Here is a 19,078-nt window from a genome sequence, read left to right as displayed (position 1 = left end):
ACGAGGTGTGCTTTCTCCTTCCTGGCATGACACTGCCTTCTTCAGGCAACAGCTGAGCCAGCCTCCCTCCGCCCCTTCTCACTCCAAACAGCTTTAAAGGCTTTTTTTTTTTAATAGGAAGGCAGGGAGAACGTGTTATTTTTCCAAGCCTCAGGTCATTGTGAAGTTTACCCCTCTGAAATTGTAACAAATATAATATTTAAAGCTGCCCTGGCTGGGCGGGGTGGCTCACACCTGTAATCCCAGCACTTTGGGAGGCTGAGGTGGTTGGATCACCTGAGGCCAGGAGTTCAAGACCAGCCTGGCCAACATGGTGAAACCCCATCTCTACTAAAAATACAAAAATTAGCTGGGCGTGGTGGTGTGCCTGTAATCCCAGCTACTCGGGAGGCTAAGGCAGGAGAATTGCTTGAACCTGCGAGGTGGAGGTTGCAGTGAGCCAATATTGTGCCACAGCACTCCCGCCTGGGCAAGAGTGAGACTCTGTCTCAAAAATAAATAAATAAGGCTGGGCATGGTGGGTGTAATCCCAGCACTTTGGGAGGCTGAGACAGGCGGATCATCTGAGGTTAGTAGTTCGAGACCAGCCTGGCCAATGTGGTCAAACCCCGTCTCTACTAAAAATCCAAAAATTAGTTGGGCACCTGTAATCCCAGCTACTTGGGAGGCTGAGGTAGGAGAATGTCTTGAACCTGGGAGGCAGAGGTTGTAGTGAGCCAAGATCGAGCCACTGCACTGCAGCCTGGGGGACAGAGCGAGACTCTGTCTCAAAAAATATAAACAATCAATCAATCAAGCTGCCCACCGGGGATACAGCCTGCCTTCTCTGATGCTTCTACCCCCTCCTTAGACATGTTCATCCCCCTCCCATCTTCCTTGAGGTCCTGCCACCCTTTCTCCCTGTTTTCCCTTACACCTGCCACCCCAACTCCGTATTCCCCGACACTCCCCAAAGAGTGATTTGCAAACTTTTCTGTAGCAGAGACCCTCTCTGCTCACACTTCCACCAGCCCTCGGTCCCTGTCCCAAACATTCCTTTGGTCCCCTCTCCTCTGGCCTCAAAAGGAAGCAGCCCGTTCAGCTCAGCCTCTTTATTAGGCAGCAGGAGGGGGTGGCCCAGCTTTGTTGGGAGGGGAATGATACCAAGAGGCCTTCCGGAACAGCTTCAACCCAGAGCTTGGAAGCAACTCGTATGAGAAGCAGGGGTGCCGGTCGCATGCCCAGCCTTCCTGCTAGAACAGAGGGCAGGCTGCACCATCACTCCTCCTCTTCATCATCTTCTTCCAGGGGTGGCCGTTTCCGCTTGAAGAAGCCGACCTGGGGGTGCACGGGGCCAGGGTCAGGGTATAGAGATGATCTGTAGGCCCCAGAGCACGTGTGAGGAAGTATGCTAGCCACGAGGACCTCCCTGGACCAGCACAGAACACGAACCCCACTGTACTCACAAATGGATGTCTTTTGACAGTTAGAGATAATGCATGGAACAAATTGTTCAGTTTTTTTTTTCCCCTGAGTTTTTTATTTTTCTCTCTTTTTTTAGACGGAGTCTCGCTCTGTCACCCATGCTGGAGTGCAGTGGTTCAATCTCGGCTCAGTGCAGGCTCCACCTCCTGAGTTCAAACAATTCTCATGCCTCAGCCTCCTGAGAGTTTACAGGCGTGTGCTACCACGCCCGGCTAATTTTTAATAGAGACAGAGTTTCATGAGGTTTCGCCATGTTGGCCAGGCTGGTCTCAAAACTCCTGACCTCAGGTGATCTGCCTGCCTTGGTCTCCCAAAGTGCTGGGATTACAGGCGTGAACAACTATGCCCGGCCTCTGAAATTTTATTTTTTATTTTATTTTTAGAGACAGGGTCTTGCTCTGTTGCCCAGGCAATCCTCTCACCCCTTAGCCTCTCAAGTGCTGGGACTACAGGTGTGGACTACCACACCTAATTAAAATATTTTTGTAGAGATGGGGTCTCAGCTGGGCTCGGTGGCTGACGCCTATAATCCCAGCACTTTGAGAGGCTGAGGCGGGTGGATCACTTGAGGTCAGGAGTTTGAGACCAGCCTGACCAATATGGTGAAACCCCATCTTTAAAAAAAAAAAAAGAAGAAGAAAAGAGATGGGGTCTCACTATGTTGCCCAGGCTGGTCCCAAATTCCTGGCCTCAAATGCTCCACCGCGCCTGGTCCCACCTGGAATTTTTCTTATACTGAAGTTTGCGTCTCCATGGCTCAATCCTATGATGATATGGATTTGATTACTGTGGGTCCAGTGTGTGATTCCCCTAAAAGCACCATGTCTCCCCAGGGCTTGAGCACGTCTCCAGGTGCAGAGGAGCAAGCGACTCTCCAGAGCCACACAGGAAGGGAGGAGTAGGGTCTAGATCAGTCCTTGGGCCTCTTGCCTCACTCAAGGGGAAGGACAGGGCTAGGAGGACGTATGTCTTGTCATCGGGAGCAGCCAGATTTTCCTGAAGGCAGGACTTACACCCTCTATACCCTCAAAACTCTCTGACTCTTCTTGGTGGTGGGGGTGTCTAAAGGCTTCAGAATTTCAGGTGCTATCCTTTCCAGGGGTATGTGCCTGTAAGGGTTCCCTGGAGAATGACATTTTTGTTTATTTTATCTTTTTTGGTCTTTTTTGTTGTTGTTGTTGAGATGGAGGCTTGCTCTGTTGCCCAGGCTGGAGTGCAGTCGAGTGATCTTGGCTCACCGCAACCTCCGCCTCTCAGGTTCACGTGATTCTACTGCCTCAGCCTCCCAAGTAACTAAGATTACAGGCATTTATCTCCATGCTCGGCTAATTTTGGTATTTTTAGTAGAGACAGGGTTTCGCCATGTTGGCCAGGCTGGTCTCGAATTTCTGACTTCAGGTGATCTGCCCACCTCAGCCTCCCAAAGTGCTAGGATTACAGATGTGGGCCACCGCACCCAGCCGAGACATAGATCCCTGGTCCCTGGATCACCCATTTGGGTGGGCCACCCTTTTTCCTTGACTCCCTGTGCCCCACTGGGGACTCCACCATCCTTCACACCTCACCTTCCACATGGCCAGAACCAGGAGGGTGAGCAGCAGCAGGCCGCCCAGCACGCCCACCAGCACCCACCAGATTGGAATGGCCCTCTCCTCCAAGGCCCGGAGCAGCTGAGTCCGCACCTGGGGGCAAACCCACGCATCTCCTCAGTCACCTTGACACCTGCCCTTAACGAAGACTCAGACCTTGGGCTGGTGACCTCCAGCCACACCCGACCACCCCTCAGACCCTCCTGGCTGGGCACTGACTAGGGGACAATGGGTCCTGCAGGTCTGGTCTCTGCTCCATACCCCCACACTCACCCGAGCTTCCCCTTGGGGCAGGCTGAGCGGTGGCACAGCGTAGGGGAGGGAGGACACGTTGAACCGTGCGTGCGACTGCAGCACAAACTGATCCAGTGGCCTCTGGACAGGTTGGGGTTGAAAGCCGTTTACACCCACACGAGGCCTATTGGTTGCAGGAATCCAGGCCCCACACTCCCGGTGGGGAAGCCCTGCCTCTGGCCTAATCCCGCTGCAATCCCCCAAAGTAAAAATTCCCCAAAGTAAACCTTCACTCTCCTCCTGCCCTCCCACACCAAGCCCCCGCCCCTCCCCAGAGCAAAGTGGTCCCCACCCAGAAGGCCCGGCCCGCCCCCCACACACGCCCCACCTGGCGGAGGCTGGGGAGCCACAGGAAGGCCAGCATGGTGACCATGGCCCGCTGCCCACGCGCCATCTCCTGCAGGTCACACTCCACCACAGTACAGGGCGCCGAGTCGCAGCTCTGAGGAGAGGCGTCGTCAGTCCCCAGCTTGTCCTGGCCCATCACCCCATCATCTCATCACCCCCTCACCCCCTTACCCCCTGGACCCAAAGCAGAGGGGGCTGGGGGTTCAGGAAGCAGTGGCCTTCCCATCAGGAAGGGCCTTGGATCCAAGCTTTGCATGCCATCTCTCCACGGGCTTGCTCACGTAGTTCCAGAGATGCAGGGAGGGGTCATCCCCCAAGTGCAATGCCCAGATCTATGATGACCTTGCATTGTTTTTATTTTCCTTAACGTACTGGAAAGCTTAAAAAAAGTGCTGCTGTCTCCCAGCTCCCCCCAGACACAAGCCGGCATGCTCCTCCATTTTCACTTGAAGTGCTCCCTGGGACCAAGCATGACCCACAGAGGCTCACAACACACCCGGACCCCTCGCCCTCCTCCCATCCCCTCTGCGCCTTGGCCCTGGGGAGGCCCCGCTGGAGACCAGAGAGCCTGCTCACCACGAGAACGGGATCCTGAAGCCTTGAGGGCTGCCCGGGCTCTGGCAGGACGATCTGTCTGCGATCCCGCTTGTGATGGGCCGGGTGGATGGGGGAGGGGCTGGCAGTGGGCAGCCCCCAGTCCACCTGGTGGGGCAAAGGAGCCGTCAGGTCCAGGTCTCCCCCAGCCCCCAGCCCACAGAGATGCCTAGCGGCTAGTCTGGGCCCCCCCTCACAGCTCTTTCTTCCACCCAGCTCTCACCTGGAGGGGGTTGATGGGAGGCTGTGGGGAGCACTGAAGGCCCCCCTGGGGCTGTAGATCCAGGACGTAGAGCAGGTCGGAGGGCTGGGACTGCCCGGGGAGGTGGATGCGGAGGTGAAGGCCATTCACAGTCCCAGGGCCATTGTTGTGGAGCTGGCGGGCGGTGGTGACAGGGTGCAGGAGCTGGGTGCCTCACCTGCAGCTCTGAGGACCCGCGCAGCCCAGCCCGGGACATGAGGCACTTCCCTACCTCATAGGTGTGCTCCACTTTGGGTCCCCAGCTGACCAAGCTGTTCTGCTCCCTGTCACCTTCTTCTGCCGCCACCACCAGGGAGGCTGGAAAGGAGTTCCTACAGGTGCCCAAGATCCCCAGAGAGAGTGTGATGGCCTGACTGGCCTGTGGGGGTCCCCAGCACCCCCTGGAGTCTAGAGCCCTGTCTGCCACCTCCCTTCTCCACCCCTGGCCTCTCACCCTCGAAGCTCCACTTGGGCCTCTGCCCGGACTGGCACCTCCAGCAGCACCATCTTGCTGTTTGGATTCTGGCTGTTCTTGCTAGAGGGGAGGGGATGAGGAGAAACCGGGCCACGGACACCAGCCCAGTGACTCTCTGGGGATGAGGCCAGAATTTTAGAGTTCAGAGAGAACTAATTATACAAACAGCATGCCACACTGAAGTGAGAACTTCCTGTAGGGCTCTAAGACTCAGACACAGTCTCTGAGGAAGAAATGGAACCAGGCTTTCTCGAAAGACCTTTTTTTTGAGATGGAGTCTCACTCTGTCACCCAGGCTGGAGTGCAGTAGCCCAGTCTCGGCTCACTGCAACCTCCGCCTCCTGGGTTTGGTTCAAGTGATTCTCCTGCCTCAGCCTCCTAAGTAGCTGGGATTGTAGGCACACATCACCACGCCATGCTAATTTTTGTATTTTTAGTAGAGATGGGGTTCCACCATGTTGGCCAGGCTGGTCTCCAACTCCTGATCGCCAGTGATCCGCCTGCCTCGGCCTCTCAAAGTGCTGGGATTACAGGTGTGAGTCACCGCGCCCATCCTCGAAAGACCCTTCTGTATGGAAGGGACCTGAGGGGCTCTGCATGGGGATCAGACAGGGGAAGGGTGGTGGGTAGGCATGCTCGCCAGGTCAGTACCTCCGGATCTGCAGCTGGAAAGACACAGACTCTCCAGCCTCTTCCAGATTCCCCACGCTCACCAACATCGCGATTCCTATCTGGGAGACAAGGAGGGCCAAAATCACTGCCCAAATGCCCACTTCAGGCAGCCCTGCCCTGAACATGGACTCCAGTCCTCACCCTCCAACATCACCATGAGTATTTTTTTTTCTTTTTTTTTTTTTTCAAGATGGAGTCTCACACTGTCGCCCAGGCTGGAGTGCAGTGGCGTGATCTTGGCTCACTGCAACCTCCACCTCCCAGGTTCAAGTGATTCTCTTGCCTCAGCCTCCCAAGTAGCTGGAATTACAGGCGCCTCCCACCACACCCAGTTAATTTTTGTATTTTTAATAGAGACGGGGGGGTTCACCATATTGGCCAAGCTGGTCTCGAACTCCTGACCTCAGGTGATCTGCCCACCTCGGCCTCCCAAAGTGCTGGGATTACAGGAATAAGCCACCGCACCCAGCAGGTCACCATTATTATTTCTATTTTACTTGGAAGCCCACTGGGTAAAGTGGCTCAGAGAGGGAAAGTCACTCACCCAAGGACATGTGGCAAGGGAGTGTGAGGACTAAGGTTCTGGCCCAGAACTATGTGGCTCTAAAACCTCACCCCTAAAATCTGGTTGTTCATGAGTCCCCAGTGGAGACTTGGCACCACGACCCAGAAGCCACACCTGAGCGTTCTTCTTCATAGGGTTGCCCAGCTCACACAGCACCACGCTGGTCTCATTCTCCTTCTTCTGATTACAGATGAGTCTCTCAAAGCCCTTCAGGAAGGCAGTTCCAAGAAAGAAGTTGGTTACAGAGCATCATGTATATATGTAAGCTCCCTTGGAAGGTCTGGAGAGATCTGTGTGCCAAGCTAGGGAGGCAGGTTTCTTGGGGTGAGATCTCAAGGGACTGTCACATGCTAGTGTGTGCATTGCTGTAGCACTATTACTTTTCATGAATTTTCATTTTGGAAATAAAAAACACAAAACATTAGAGTATGACCCCATTATTATAAACTTCATTAACAAACATAAAAAATAAATATATACTTATGTGAGTGCCAGTCAACATTGAGAAAAAGACTGGAAGGAAATTCACCACATGTGAACAGAGGTTCCTGTTAACATTTGGTTCCTAAGCCTTTTTTGTTTTTCTGGTTTTTATAGTAGAGTACTGGAATTCTGTGCCATTAGCAAGGATTCCTCTTCCAAATTAAAAAAATAATAATATATTATATCTTTGACAGCAAAGCAAGAGAGAAGAGGGACTCTCAGGGAGGGAGATGAGAGAGCCGAGGCTGCAGCACCCCCCAGGTCCCGGGTACTGCTCCAGGGTGGGGGCCTCACCTCGATGTTGCTGAGGGCCCGCATGTAGTGGGCCCCCTGGGGCAGGTGCACGGCAAGCTCTGCTTCGTAGGCCCCCTCACCCTTGTTGGCTGCGTCCATTTGCAGCTCCAGGACATTATCTGCTCCAACTAGGAGTGGGGAGCCAGTCCTGTGGGAAAAGAATAATGAAGCTTGGGACCCTGGGTCCGGGCCCAGGGCCTGAGAGGAGAGGGGGACTCAGGTGGGGAGCGGGTATGACGGGCAGAAAGGGCCAGGGTCGGGCAGAGTGGGAGGCCTCCTCACACGTTGGCAGTGAGCTGAAGCTGGGGCACGCACACGTCATCTTCCCCGCAGTCCAGGATGATTCTCGTCTAGAGGGGCACATTGGGGTGTGTGGGTAAGCTGGGGACATGTGAGGTTTGGGGATTACATCAGGATTAGGAAAACAGTGGGCCTGGGGGTTCACATAGGGGCTTAAGGAGTAAGAAGATCTGAGGCCGAAAAGGAGTTTGGAGATGGTATCAGGGCTCTGGGGTTTATTTGGAGGTTTGGGATAATTTCGGCATTTATCAATTTACATCAGAGCTTAGGAGATACCAGGATTTTGAGGGTTTCTTTTTTTTTTTTAATCTCGGCTCACTGCAAGCCTCCTGGGTTCAACTGATTCTCCTGCCTCAGTCTCCCAAGTAGCTGGAATTACAGGCATGCATCACCACACCTGGCTAATTTTTTTTTGTATTTTTAGTAGACATGGGGTTTCACCATGTTGGCCAGGCTGGTCTTGAACTTCTAACCTCAGGTGATCTGCCTTCCTCAGCCTCCTTAAGTGCTGGGATTACAGGTGTGAGCCACTGTGACTGGCCGGATTTTGAGGTTTTCATTAGGATTTGGAATGACATTGAGGTTTTGGGGTTCACAGTATGACATGGCACTAACCCTAATCCTGACTTGCTGTCAGGAGTCCTGCACCTCCCTTGCCTGTCCCTAACTGTCCCTGTCCCTGCCCCTACCTGTTCCTGCACGTGGGTGTCTCCATGCAGCATGACAGCATGGGCTATTCCAGCCTCCTTGGGGGGCAGGGACACGTTGAGGCTGAGCACAATGGGGCTCAGCTTGTCCCGGAAGTCTGCCTCATCCTAGGATGGGAGCAAGAGTCAGGCCATCTTGCTGCCATGCACATCCCACCTTCTCCTGACCACCCCCGGACTCACAGCACCCAGCTCAATGCCCCAGGGCTGGATGAACAAGTCCAGCAGGCGAGCTCTACACACCCAGCCCTGCCAATCCCTGCCTGGGCGTACTCGAAGGAAGGCCATGGTGCTTTGGCAGATGGGGCTGTGCCTTCCGCTCAGGTCCAGGTTCAGGGTGGTGCCCGCCTGTTGAGAGTCCAGCAGTAGCACCCGCCGGCCCTGGCGGGGCTTCTGCCGGTCCAGCTGCAGCTCAGCATTTAGGTCTGACAGGGCAAATGGAAGAGTCAGGAGCTCCCCAGCCAGCCTCTGGGAGAGTCCAAGCCCCCCTCCTCCCCCTCCACGCCACTCACACAGCTTCTGAGGAATGTTGTGTCCGGTGGCTCCAACACACATCTGGATGTTGAAGCTGCAAAGATGTAAGTGGGGCTCAGGGGCTGGGGCCTTTCTGAGGTCCCAGATCCGTTAAGGCCCACGCCCTCCACCTCCTCACCAGCTCACGGGTGTCTTGGTCTGGGGTAGGACACAGCTCTTCACAGCAGGATTCAGTGAATCTTGCACCAGTAGCTGGACAGAGGCCTTCACCACTGGCTGGGCTCTGATGGCATGGGGTGGTGGGGTAGTCTTGGCACTGTGGCTCCTCCTGGCCTGGCCTCCTCTGATGGCACGGACCTTCCCCATCCCGCCCCTGGAGCCAGCGCTCACCTGTACACAGCCACCTGGCTGGCCCCGTAAGCTCCCACGATCAGGTCTACAGACATCAGGGAAGGGGTCAGAATTGGCCATTAGAGAGGGCATGGGATCCTTATCTCATCTTCCCAGGGGTTCCCCACACCACCTCCCCCACTGGAGCTTTGACCTGGCCCCTCTGGCATCCCGTAGTGGGACACCAGGCCAGGCATGAGCTCACGGCCGTGTCTCTCAACACTTCCAGCGAATGTCCAAGGGCCTTTCTTGGGCATTTCTAGCTGGAGGCAGTCCAGGGTACCTGGGTATCCATTGTCATCGATGTCTACGGCACCTCGAAGGGAGAAGCCAAAGGCAGAGCCTGTGGGGAAGGGGCTGTCCAGGACCTGGGAGGGACGTGAGCTCAGCCCCTCACTCTGACCCAGGAACACCAGCACTTGGCCACGGCCACTGGGACCCCCGTAGGGAGCAGCCACTGCAACGTCTGGAAGGAGTAACGGAAAGGGAGTGGCTGCTTGTTATTCGGTCTCCCTAGATGACTGTAAAACTTTCCTGAGCTTTTCTGAGCACATCCCAGGAGACCAGGAAAGGGGTGCAAAGTCTGGGTGAAGAAGACACTGCCCTGCCCTCCAGGAGGTGACAATCAGGTGGGAGAGAGACCTGCCAAGTAGGATTGTCATAAAAACAGCGACAACTCTCACTGTCTATTGAGGAAAGTGTATTGACAATATTTCATTTAATCCTGAAAATTAAGCATCATTATGCCCTTTTCTAAAATTTTTTTTTTTTAGATTGAGTCTTGCTCTGTAGCCCAGGCTGGAGTGCAGTGGTGAGATCTCGGCTCACTGCAACTTTTGCCTCCCCCGTTCAAGTGATTCTCATGCCTCAGCCTCTCCAGTAGCTGGGATTACAGGCATGAACCACCACATGCGGCTAATTTTTGTATTTTTAGTAGAGGGGGGTTTTACCACGTTGGCCAGGCTGTTCTTGAACTCCTGACCACAAGTGGCCTCCCAAAGTGCTGGGATTACAGGTGTGAGCCCAGGCCCCCTTTTCAAAATTTTTTATTTTTATTTATTTATTTTTTACCCATAACTCCTGAGAATATACCAAGTAAAAAAAATTTTATTTTTAAGATAGGGTCTTGCACTATCATTCAGGCTGGAGTGCAGTGGTTTGACCTGACTTACTGCAGCCTCAACCTTCCGGACTTAAAGCAATCCTCCCACCTCAGCCTCCCAAGCAGTTGGGACTACAGCCACCATGCCTAGCTAATTTAAAACATTTTTTGTAGAGACAAGATCTCCTTATGTTGCCCAGGCTGGTCTCAAACTCCTAGGCTCAAGCGATCCTCCTGCCTGGGCCTCCCAAAGTGCTGGGATTCCAGGCATAAGCCACCGTGCCTGGCCATCTAACATCTATTTCTAACGTTCTCCATTCCATCAAGCTCCCAGCCGCCCACTCCCTTCAGCAGGTGACATCATCTTACTTCAGGAAGAGAGGCAGCCCACTGTTAGGCTATAATCCCACGCCGACTTTCCTTCCCCTTTCCCCATTTGACCCTGGAAGAGGTTCCCCTCCTTAACCCTGACACCGGGCCAGTCACCCTCCCACCCCCGAGGCATCCCAGGGACCCTCTGCCAGCTCAACCCCCCATTTCATCATTTTCCTCCACATTCAACCTAATCCATGTTCTTCCACATTGAAATAATCTTCCTTTGACCTGCATCCCTTTTCTGTGATCACCTTTTCACTTTTGCCTCTCATAGTCAGACATTTTCTTTTTTTTCTTTCTATTCCTCAAATTCCTCTTTGCCACAAACCTGTTGAAAGAGCTGTCTACATTAGCTGCCTCCAAGTTTTTACTTCCATTCATACCTTAATCAGTTGCATTCTGGCTTCTGACCCTACCTTGACCTGAATCAGTTTATGTCACTGTCACCAATACCCTCCCACCTTTTTTTCTTAGTTTTTTTTTTTTTTAAGACAGAGTCTTGCTCTGTTGCTCTGTTGCCTAGGCTGAACTGCAGTAGTGGCATGATCTTGGCTCAGTGCAACCTCCACTTCCCAGGTTCAAACAATTCTCCTGCTTCAATTTCCCGAGTAGCTGGAATTACAGGCGTGACTCACTTTGCCCAGCACTCCCTTGCTAAAGCCCATGGACTCTTCTCCAGCCCCATCTAATTGTACCATGCAGCAGCTGCAGGAGCCAAGGCACTCACTTCCTCCTGCGCATGCTCTTTAACGTAGCTCTTTCTTGAGTCCTGGGACATCAGACCCCTGGGTTCCCTCCTCCCTCTCCAGATGCTCCTCCATCTCCTCAGACTCACCTCCTGTAGGAGTCACCTAAATGCTTTTGCTCCCTGGGCTCTATCCTGGGCCTCTTCTCATTTCACAGGCTCCCAGGACCTCATCCACCCTCCCCAAACCCCTGTCTCCCATTCACATCTCTCTTGTGGAAGCGGAGGAGGCCACTTGCAACTGTTCTTTGGATATTTCCACCTAAAGCACCCAAGCCCTTCAAGCTCAACAAGTCCAGAGCTAAACTGCTAATCCCCCACCTCTCCTTAACACCGGCTGCACGGCTTGAGTTCCAGACAGTGGAAGGCATCACAGGCACCCAACTCCAACCTCTCCCTCTGCCCCACATCCAGTCTCCCAGCAAGTCCTAAGAATCCAAGTTCTAAATATCTGTGAAGTCACTCCCATCTCTAACTCCACCACCAAAATAAATCCACATCCAGGTGGTTGTCGTCTCTTGCCTGGATTAAGGCAAACACATCCCAATTAGTCTCCTTCATATCTCCCACATGCTCTCCCTCAGCGGGCCATGTGTCTAAGCCACATACATACTTATATGCTGAAAGCCCATCCTGATTCTGGCTGCCCTAGGCCAACTCCATGCTTTCTGTGTGGCTGTTAACCCCTCTGCAGCAAGTATGCTTCCTCTCTTCCCTCACCATTGTAGCCATCCCGGTCGAGGTCGCCCAGGGGTGCGATGGCAGAGCCGAATCGCCCATAGAGCTGTGTGCCAGTGAGCAGGAGGCTGGGGGCACCCAGTGCGTGGGAGCCTCGGGGCTGCAGGAACAAATACACACGCCCCACTTCTGCCAGTTTTCGGTCTGCTCGGCTCTCCATGTACAGTGGAGCACCCACCAGCAGGTCATGCCTCCTGCGGGCCAGATGGGTGGTTACATGGGACTGGACCACGGCCACGTTGGGGCTAGGGCAAAATCTCCCCCACCCTTGCTCTCCTGTTCCCCCGGTGGGCACGTGAGAGTAGGGGCTAGGAAAGGGTAGCTCTGGGAACTGACGACCCAACTGGGTTGGAGTGGGGCATGTCCCTCCTCACCCATCCCCGTTGACGTCAGTGACAGCCACTGAGTGCCCAAAATACGAAGCCATCTGCAAGATGAGGAGCACCATCATTCACGCCTCTGGACTAGCATCCTCTCTAAGAAATGCGCCCTCACCTCCTCTGAAATAGTCTGAAGTCTCAGTTCCCCCTCCACTCAGCCACTCCCACTGGGACCTGGCCCCCACCTGCTCTCCGTGCAGCCGGTGCAGCCTCTGGTAGTAGGAGTCCAAAATTTCCACCTGCAGGGACAGCGCAGGCGAGAGCATCATTCCTGTTCCCAAAGCAGCCTCCCGCTTCAGGTGAGAAAGGGCGGTCAGGGGACTGGGATAAGGGGCTTCGGGATGCCCAGTGGGTGGGCACTCACGGCTCCCAGGGTCCAGCTCCTAGTGGGGGCACCGACGACATACTCTGGGGAGAGGGAGAGCCAGGCTCAGGGAATGAGAGCCTTAGAACCCACACACTTCCCGCTCCCCTTTCTGCATCCAGGGAAGATTTATATGCAGGAAGATTTCCCTACACAGGGGAGATTTCAGGGAGGGGCTCCTCCCCGGGCTGGGCTCCCTAGCCCCGGCCCTGACTACGTGGATTTCTTGCCTGTAGTGTTGAGATCCCCGTCGAAGTCGCCCACGGCCACCGAGTACCCTGAGGACACGGCCCAAATTAGTCTTTCCAGGGGGAGGAAGCAGGGAGGGGGCGGAGGGCAACGAAGGAGGAGGTTAAGGCCACTCAGCTCCAACACTGCATCGTGCAGATGGAAAAACGGAGGCCAGCGAGCGAGCCAAGCCCGGCCCAGTCTGCGGCGGAAGGGGGCAGTGGGCGCAGGTGGGCGGTCTGCGGGGAAGTGACCTAGGCGGTGGGCGGGCCAGCCAGGGTGGGCACGGAGGCTCCCGCAGGGGCAGGACCTGACTGCGGTGGGCGGTGGCCCTTGGGGTGCTGGAAGTCTGGAAGGGCGGTGTTACCCCAGTAGCCGTCGAAGTACTCTGGGTTGCTGGAGTCGAAGGAGAAGCTCTGGGAGGACACGTGCCACAAAAGGGTGCCCGGGCGGTAACTCGAGAAAATATTCGCAATTGGAGCCTGGGCCAGGAGACCTGGTGCGGGAGGGACAGGGGGTGTGGGGCCCAGACACCGGGGATCTCCCCGGGCCGCGAGAAGGAAGGGAGGTGTACGGATGGGCACGTACCTAAGAAATAATAGCCGCCAGGAGCCCCAAGCACCAGCTCCCCAGCCTGGAAGGGAAGCCCTGACGGTGAGAGGGGGCCCTGTTTGCGGGCCGTCCCCACTCCACTTTTGCTCCCTACTTGCCTGAGTGACCACGGAGCTGAAGCCCGCTTCACAGTAACGCCTGTCCCAGCCTGCGGGAGGCAAGGAGGAGGAGTCAGTCAGCGCAGGGGTGGAGGGAGGCGCGCGAGTCTGGAGGAAGGCGGGAGGGATCCTGCAGGGGCGGGGCCTGGAGCCGGCGGGGCCCCGCGGCGAGGCCAGATCCAGAGCCCGGGCTGCAGCGCCGGGGGCGGGATCCGATGGAGGGCGGGGCTAAGGCGTTGCAAGTGGGCGGGGCCAGGTCGTGGCGGGCGCTTACTAAAATCATTTTCCAAGTAAACGCGGCTCAGGGTGTTTCCGCGACACGGGGAGTACTCGGCGCGGCGGCCGCTCTGCGGCTGAGCCAGAAAGCAGCCGCCTACGGGCGTCTTTTCAGCCTCCTCGGTCTTTTCTAGGACGTTCCAGTGCTGCCAGGGGGCGCAGGCCTGGAGAAAGGCCACAGACAAGAGGGGACGGGCGCGAGACTTGGGCTCATCCCGGCCCCACATGTCCCTGCCCCCGACCGTTCCCTGTGCCCTGTACCGCGGGGCCCACCACAATGGTGTCGCTCCAGCTGACGACCGACGCCCCCAGTCCTTGGCGGGACTTGAAGGTTTGTAAAGTCTGGGAGCCTACATATCGGGTCTCATCACCTGGAGGGCACAAGAAGGGGTGGGGCGCTGAAGCCCGGCAGTCCACGTCCCTCTGGCCCCTCCCTTGCCCGCCTTGCCTGGGACTCACGGAGGTCAAAGAGCAGCGAGGAGCACTGGCCGCCCTCGGCCCTCCAGGGGCACAGGAACACGCCGCCCGTCTCCTCCTGGCTGGGGCCCAGGGTCCGCGGGGCGCCCACCACGATGGCCACTCTGCACAGGAAAGCTGGGTGAGCGCCGCGCAGATTCCGGCGTATCCCAGGCCCTGGCGCCTGCGCTGGGGGCACGGCCCTGAAGGCGATGTGGCATGGGGGCACTGGACCATCTTTCCTCAGTGACACTTCACAGACCACCGAGACATACTTCTTCATCTTAAGGACAGTGAAACTGACTCTCAGCGAGGGTACTCACGTGCCTAAAGTAACTCAGTGAGTTAAGAGTAAAGCTGGGACTATATAACCGTTTGGTTTGAACACCGGGGGTTTGAGATCTTTGCTGAAAAAGACCTAAGCTCTGTACACTATCTCCATCATTCCACCCACAAGAAGAACCAGGGGTTCACATGATCCCCTGAACGCCTGTCTAGCCTGTTACCAGATCCCCTCTTTAGAGCTGGTTTTGATGAGGGAAGGTAGAGTGTACCTCTAAAGTGGGGGTTACTTGTGTGTGTTGATAGAGATGAGGACTACCAGATCTAGGTTTAAATCACAATTCTGTCATACCTGAAATAGGAATACCAACTTCACAACCAATGACTGGTTTTCACAACCAGTCAATGCTGTCAGGAGTAAATGTAATAAATATGAGTGACAGTTAGCACTGTCCCAGACAAATACATAAACGCTCTTGAAACAATGTTATAATTTTTAAAAAAAATTTTGTCATTTTGTTTTGAGACAGGGTCTCATTCTGTTGCCCAGCTGGAGTGCAGTAGCATGATCATGGCTCACTGTGGCCTTGACTTTCAGGGCTCAAGCGATCCTTTCCCCTCAGCCACCCAAGTGGCTGGGACTGCAGGTCTGTAACACCATGCTTGGCTAATTAAAAACAATATTTTTGTAGGCTGGGCACGGTGACTCACGCCTGTAATGCTAGCACTTTGGGAGGCCAAGGTGGGCAGATCACTTGAGGCCAGGAGTTTGAGACCAGCCTGGCCAACATGGTGAAACCCTGTCTCTACTAAAAATATTTTTTAAATTAGCCTTTTTTTTTTTTTTAACAAAAGAAAAGAAAAGAAAAGAAACAAAATTAGCCTGGTGTGGTGGTGCATGCCTGTAGCCCCAGCCACTCAGGAGACTGAGGCAGGAGAACAGAGCAAGACTCTGTCTCAAAAAATAAATACATATATACATATATATATGTGTGTATATATATATTTTTTAGAAACGAGGTCTCACTATGTCGCCCAGGCTGGTCTTGAACTCCTGAGCTCAAGCAATCCTCCTACCTTGCTCTCCTAATGTGTTGGGATTACAGGCGTTAGCCTCTGTGCCTGGCCTATGATACTTCTTTAGCCTGCAGGATGTTTAAGTAGTGCCAATGGGATCACTACTTACAGGAGGGGAAAGAAGCAGGAGTGGGCACAGGAAGAAGTTGAGCTGATTCAGGCCCAATGACAATATTCGCCAACACCCCATGAGCTCTGGAGCTAGAATGACGCTTCAGAATTGTCAGAGTTGGCTGGGCATGGTGGCTCATGCCTGTAATCCCAGCACTTTGGGAGGCCAAGGTGGGCGGATCACCTGAGGTCAGGAGTTTGAGACCAGCCTGACCAACAGGATGAAACCCCATCTCTACTAAAAATATAAAAATTAGCCAGTCATGGTGGCACATGCCTGTAATCCTAGCTACTCAGGAGACTGAGGCAGGAGAATTGCTTGAATCTGGGAGGTGGAGGTTGCAGTGAGCCGAGATTGAGCCATTGCACTCCAGCCTGGGCAACAAGAGCAAAACTATGTCTCAAAAAAAAAAAAAAGAAAACATGAAAAAAATAATAAGAATAAAGAAAAAGGACTGGAAAATATAAGTAGATAGTAAACCAATGAATGAGGAGAGATTTAAAAAGTAATTTCCTATTTATTACAGAAGAAGCAGAATTGGAAAAAAAAAGGATTGTCAGAGTTGATGAAAGAGGGCCGGACCCTTATCAAATGCCTCCCCCACCCCCGCCTCCACCCTCCCCACTCGCCCACTTCGCATTGATCAGTCATTGTATGTGGGCCAACTTGGGAGCAGACTTTGAGGGAACGGGCTCTCTTCAGCAGAGGAAATCTCCTAAGTGGCTGACACTTGAAGGCTATCAGCCATTGCCACCCCCTGAAGCTGGGCACAGTGTCTTCTACAGTAAGTAGCTCAGGATACATGCTGTGAAGAGGAGGAGCCAAGACTCTAATCTTGGCACTCTTGATTCTGAAGCCTGATCAATACTAACCATTAATGACCTATTGCTTCTTTTCAAATACCTATAACCTTGATGGAGATGAGGGAAATGGAATAGAAAAGCAAGGTGGGGGAGGGTAGACAACTTTAGTTCTGCAAATTAATTTAGGACATGTGCTCCTCTCTGTATTTCAAGGTGCTGAAGGTAGAGTGGTTCATACAACTGACCCTTGGGGGGAAAAATATGACATCTTGCCTTCCCTTTGTTCTTGCTGTAGTTTCAGTGCCTGTTGCCCCACCTGTGTTCTGCCCTTACACCTTCACCTGAGCCAGTCCCCTCGACCCCATCATTCTTGACAAGAAATCAACCTGAATAGGCCCCAGAAGTCACCTGGCTCAACTGCTATCACAAATGGGAAACTTGGAGACCTAGCAGAAGTGACGGGGAGGGGTCCTGCTCTATCCCAATACCCGAACCGCCCTCACGGCTCACCTCCCATGGCTGTCCTTGTGGAAGTCCAGTGAAAATCCAAAGTGGCTGCCATTGGGGCCTGCATAGAAGGTGAGCTGCACTGGGTCCAGGTTCAAGGCCCAGGCTGGAGGGGCAGCACAAGGTCCCAAGAGCAGCAGCACCCACTCTAGAAGCCAGAGGGCTTGCAGTGGACACAAAGCTCTGGCCATCTTCCTTCTTCTACAACCTCCCAGGCAGGAATGGGCCAGCTCCTCCTTCTTCCCTTCAGATTCCTCCACAGGAAGTCTTTTCTTATCAAACTGGAACCTGAAGTAACTTGCTGAGCAGTGGGCAGAGCAAAGGGCCATAGCCCCTGGACTCATGGTAGCTAGGATCGCCAGGAAGTGGGTGAGGCCACCCAGAGTGTGGGTGTTCATGACTGAAAGCCATAACTCCTCCCTTTTCCTGAGAATAGTTTATTACCAAGTCCTATTGGTTCTGTCTCTCAGTGATGTCTTGAGTCTTTACGCCATCTCTACTATCACCATGCTAGTCCAAGCCACCATCACCTTGTGCTTGGGACAGCATGACTGTGAACTAGTCTGTACCTGTCTAGAATAGCCTACAGTTCTAATCTCCTCCCATCCCCCATCTGGCTGTACAGCTGTGGTGCTTCATGACTTGGCCAGAGGTCAGGGAAGGAGCAGGAAACTGCTGCCCCTGATAAAACCTGAGGCTGCTGTATCTTTTTAGATATGGCATTTACCCACTTCCTCCTTCTAGGACCTTGGGCAGCCTCAACCAGCCATATTGGCACAGTAGCTTCCTCACTTCTCCTCCATCTTGAGCCAAGCTTCATTGTGGTCACAGCAGTGCAGTCAGTGCTGGGGACAGGGTGGTGAATGGACCTTGGTGGAGGCGGCAAGGAGATTGGGGATAAAGTGGAGTCATTCCAGGGAATTTTGACTCACAAGCTCTGAGATTATGCATTAGCTGTTCAGTAGGCCCTCACTCCTTTTTGGGTGATGGAGTTCTTGTCTAACCGTAAGACTTGATTCTGGTTGGGGTCTTTGCCTAGGGAAGCCTTTCCTGACTCCTCAGGCTGGCCATGAGGGCTAACACACTTAGGCACAGCATTGAGCCACTGTTTACGAATGGTCTGTTCACAGGATTGTGTAAATGAGTCCCTTGAGATCAAGGCTCCTTGCTACAGCCCTAGAGACTACCCACGAGTCCAACGTGTTGTAGGTGTATTGCTGAAAGACTGGACAGAAACACGCACTAAGGATGGAAGATGCAAAGATAGGGTGACAAAGTGAAGAGATGAGTTTTGAGCAGAAAGGCCAAGTCATTTTCTATGGGTAAGCGGAAGAGGCGTGCCAAGTCTTACTGGCACTCATGCCTTCCCAAAAAAGCAGGTTCTCAGGAAGATTTAAGAGGTCTGCTAGGGGTAAGGGACCATAGCCACATTTTCCTTTTGATTTCTATTTTCTGACCAAACTTAACCATTGCCGTATCCTGCTCAACCAACCTGTGCCATTTTGAAGTCTCCTCATACTTCACTGCCTCAGCATAGAGCTAAGAATCTTAACCTTTGTAGGACAGGAAGCTAAAACCCTGAACTTTGGTCTGGGCCTTCTTCATTGCTGAGTTCCCAGTGTCAAGTTCATGGCAGGCATGTAATGTATTTGCTAGAATAAACCAGTCCTCTACTTACCCTCCATCCTCCCACTGTCCTCAAGTGAGTGGCTGCTGTATTACTGGTGTATTCTATGAGCTCATATATTAACTCACATGTCACTCAAGTTTTCAATAAGTATTTACTCTGTTTAAGGCACTGTGTAGATACAGGATACAAAGATAACCATCAGGCCAGGTGCAGTGGCTCTTGCCTGTAATCCCAGCACTTTGGGAGGCTGAGGCAGGAGGATGGCTTGAGCTCAGGTGTTTGAGACCAGCCTTGTAAAAATAAAATATTAAAAAAACTCTGGGCCAGGTGCAGTGGTTCATACCTGTAATCTCAGCACTTTGGGAAGCCGAGGCAGGCAGATCACGAGGTCAGGAGTTCGAGA

At 53.6% G+C, this 19,078-nt stretch overlaps 1 protein-coding gene across 2 annotated transcripts; it reads right to left on the bottom strand.

Annotated features, from left to right (window-relative positions):
- Window positions 1-1,076: 1,076 nt before the first annotated feature.
- Window positions 1,077-17,458, bottom strand: ITGA2B (integrin subunit alpha 2b). Of its 2 annotated transcripts, none has more exons than XM_064369204.1 (30): window positions 17,049-17,458; window positions 14,268-14,389; window positions 14,082-14,179; window positions 13,807-13,972; window positions 13,533-13,582; window positions 13,411-13,456; window positions 13,190-13,318; window positions 12,825-12,872; window positions 12,595-12,638; window positions 12,416-12,469; window positions 12,225-12,277; window positions 11,833-12,044; window positions 9,174-9,356; window positions 8,891-8,936; window positions 8,679-8,783; window positions 8,539-8,594; window positions 8,300-8,451; window positions 8,009-8,134; window positions 7,302-7,369; window positions 7,020-7,167; window positions 6,357-6,449; window positions 5,657-5,736; window positions 4,985-5,065; window positions 4,763-4,862; window positions 4,513-4,665; window positions 4,272-4,397; window positions 3,676-3,789; window positions 3,327-3,428; window positions 3,030-3,146; window positions 1,077-1,317 (listed from the first exon to the last, which is right to left on the bottom strand). In XM_064369204.1, the coding sequence occupies exons 1-30, from the start codon at window positions 17,441-17,443 to the stop codon at window positions 1,258-1,260; spliced, it is 3,327 nt and encodes a 1,108-aa protein (XP_064225274.1). In that variant the 5' UTR covers window positions 17,444-17,458; the 3' UTR covers window positions 1,077-1,257. The 2 variants fall into 2 exon arrangements, with proteins under 2 accessions (XP_064225274.1, XP_012299421.2); XM_012443998.3 differs by lacking the exon at window positions 1,077-1,317 and adding an exon at window positions 2,118-2,227.
- Between the last annotated feature and the right edge of the window lie 1,620 nt (window positions 17,459-19,078).

The sequence above is a fragment of the Aotus nancymaae genome, unplaced genomic scaffold (assembly GCF_030222135.1).
Source record: "Aotus nancymaae isolate 86718 unplaced genomic scaffold, 86718_ANA_hifiasm-v0.15.2.pri h1tg000089l, whole genome shotgun sequence".
In the NCBI taxonomy this organism is placed as follows: domain Eukaryota; kingdom Metazoa; phylum Chordata; class Mammalia; order Primates; family Aotidae; genus Aotus; species Aotus nancymaae.
This window is presented reverse-complemented; position numbering and strand designations above follow the sequence as displayed.

Bases quoted from the DNA above. Each gene is read 5' to 3' on its own strand.
- ITGA2B (XM_064369204.1), bottom strand. From the start codon at position 17,443: ATGAACACCCACACTCTGGGTGGCCTCACCCACTTCCTGGCGATCCTA. The intron at 14,180-14,267 runs GTGAGTCCCAGG...TGTGCCCTCCAG, and splicing joins CTCGCTGCTCTTTGACCTCC to GTGATGAGACCCGATATGTA. The intron at 6,450-7,019 runs GTGAGGCCCCCA...GCCTTCCTGAAG, and splicing joins GGGCCCTCAGCAACATCGAG to GGCTTTGAGAGACTCATCTG.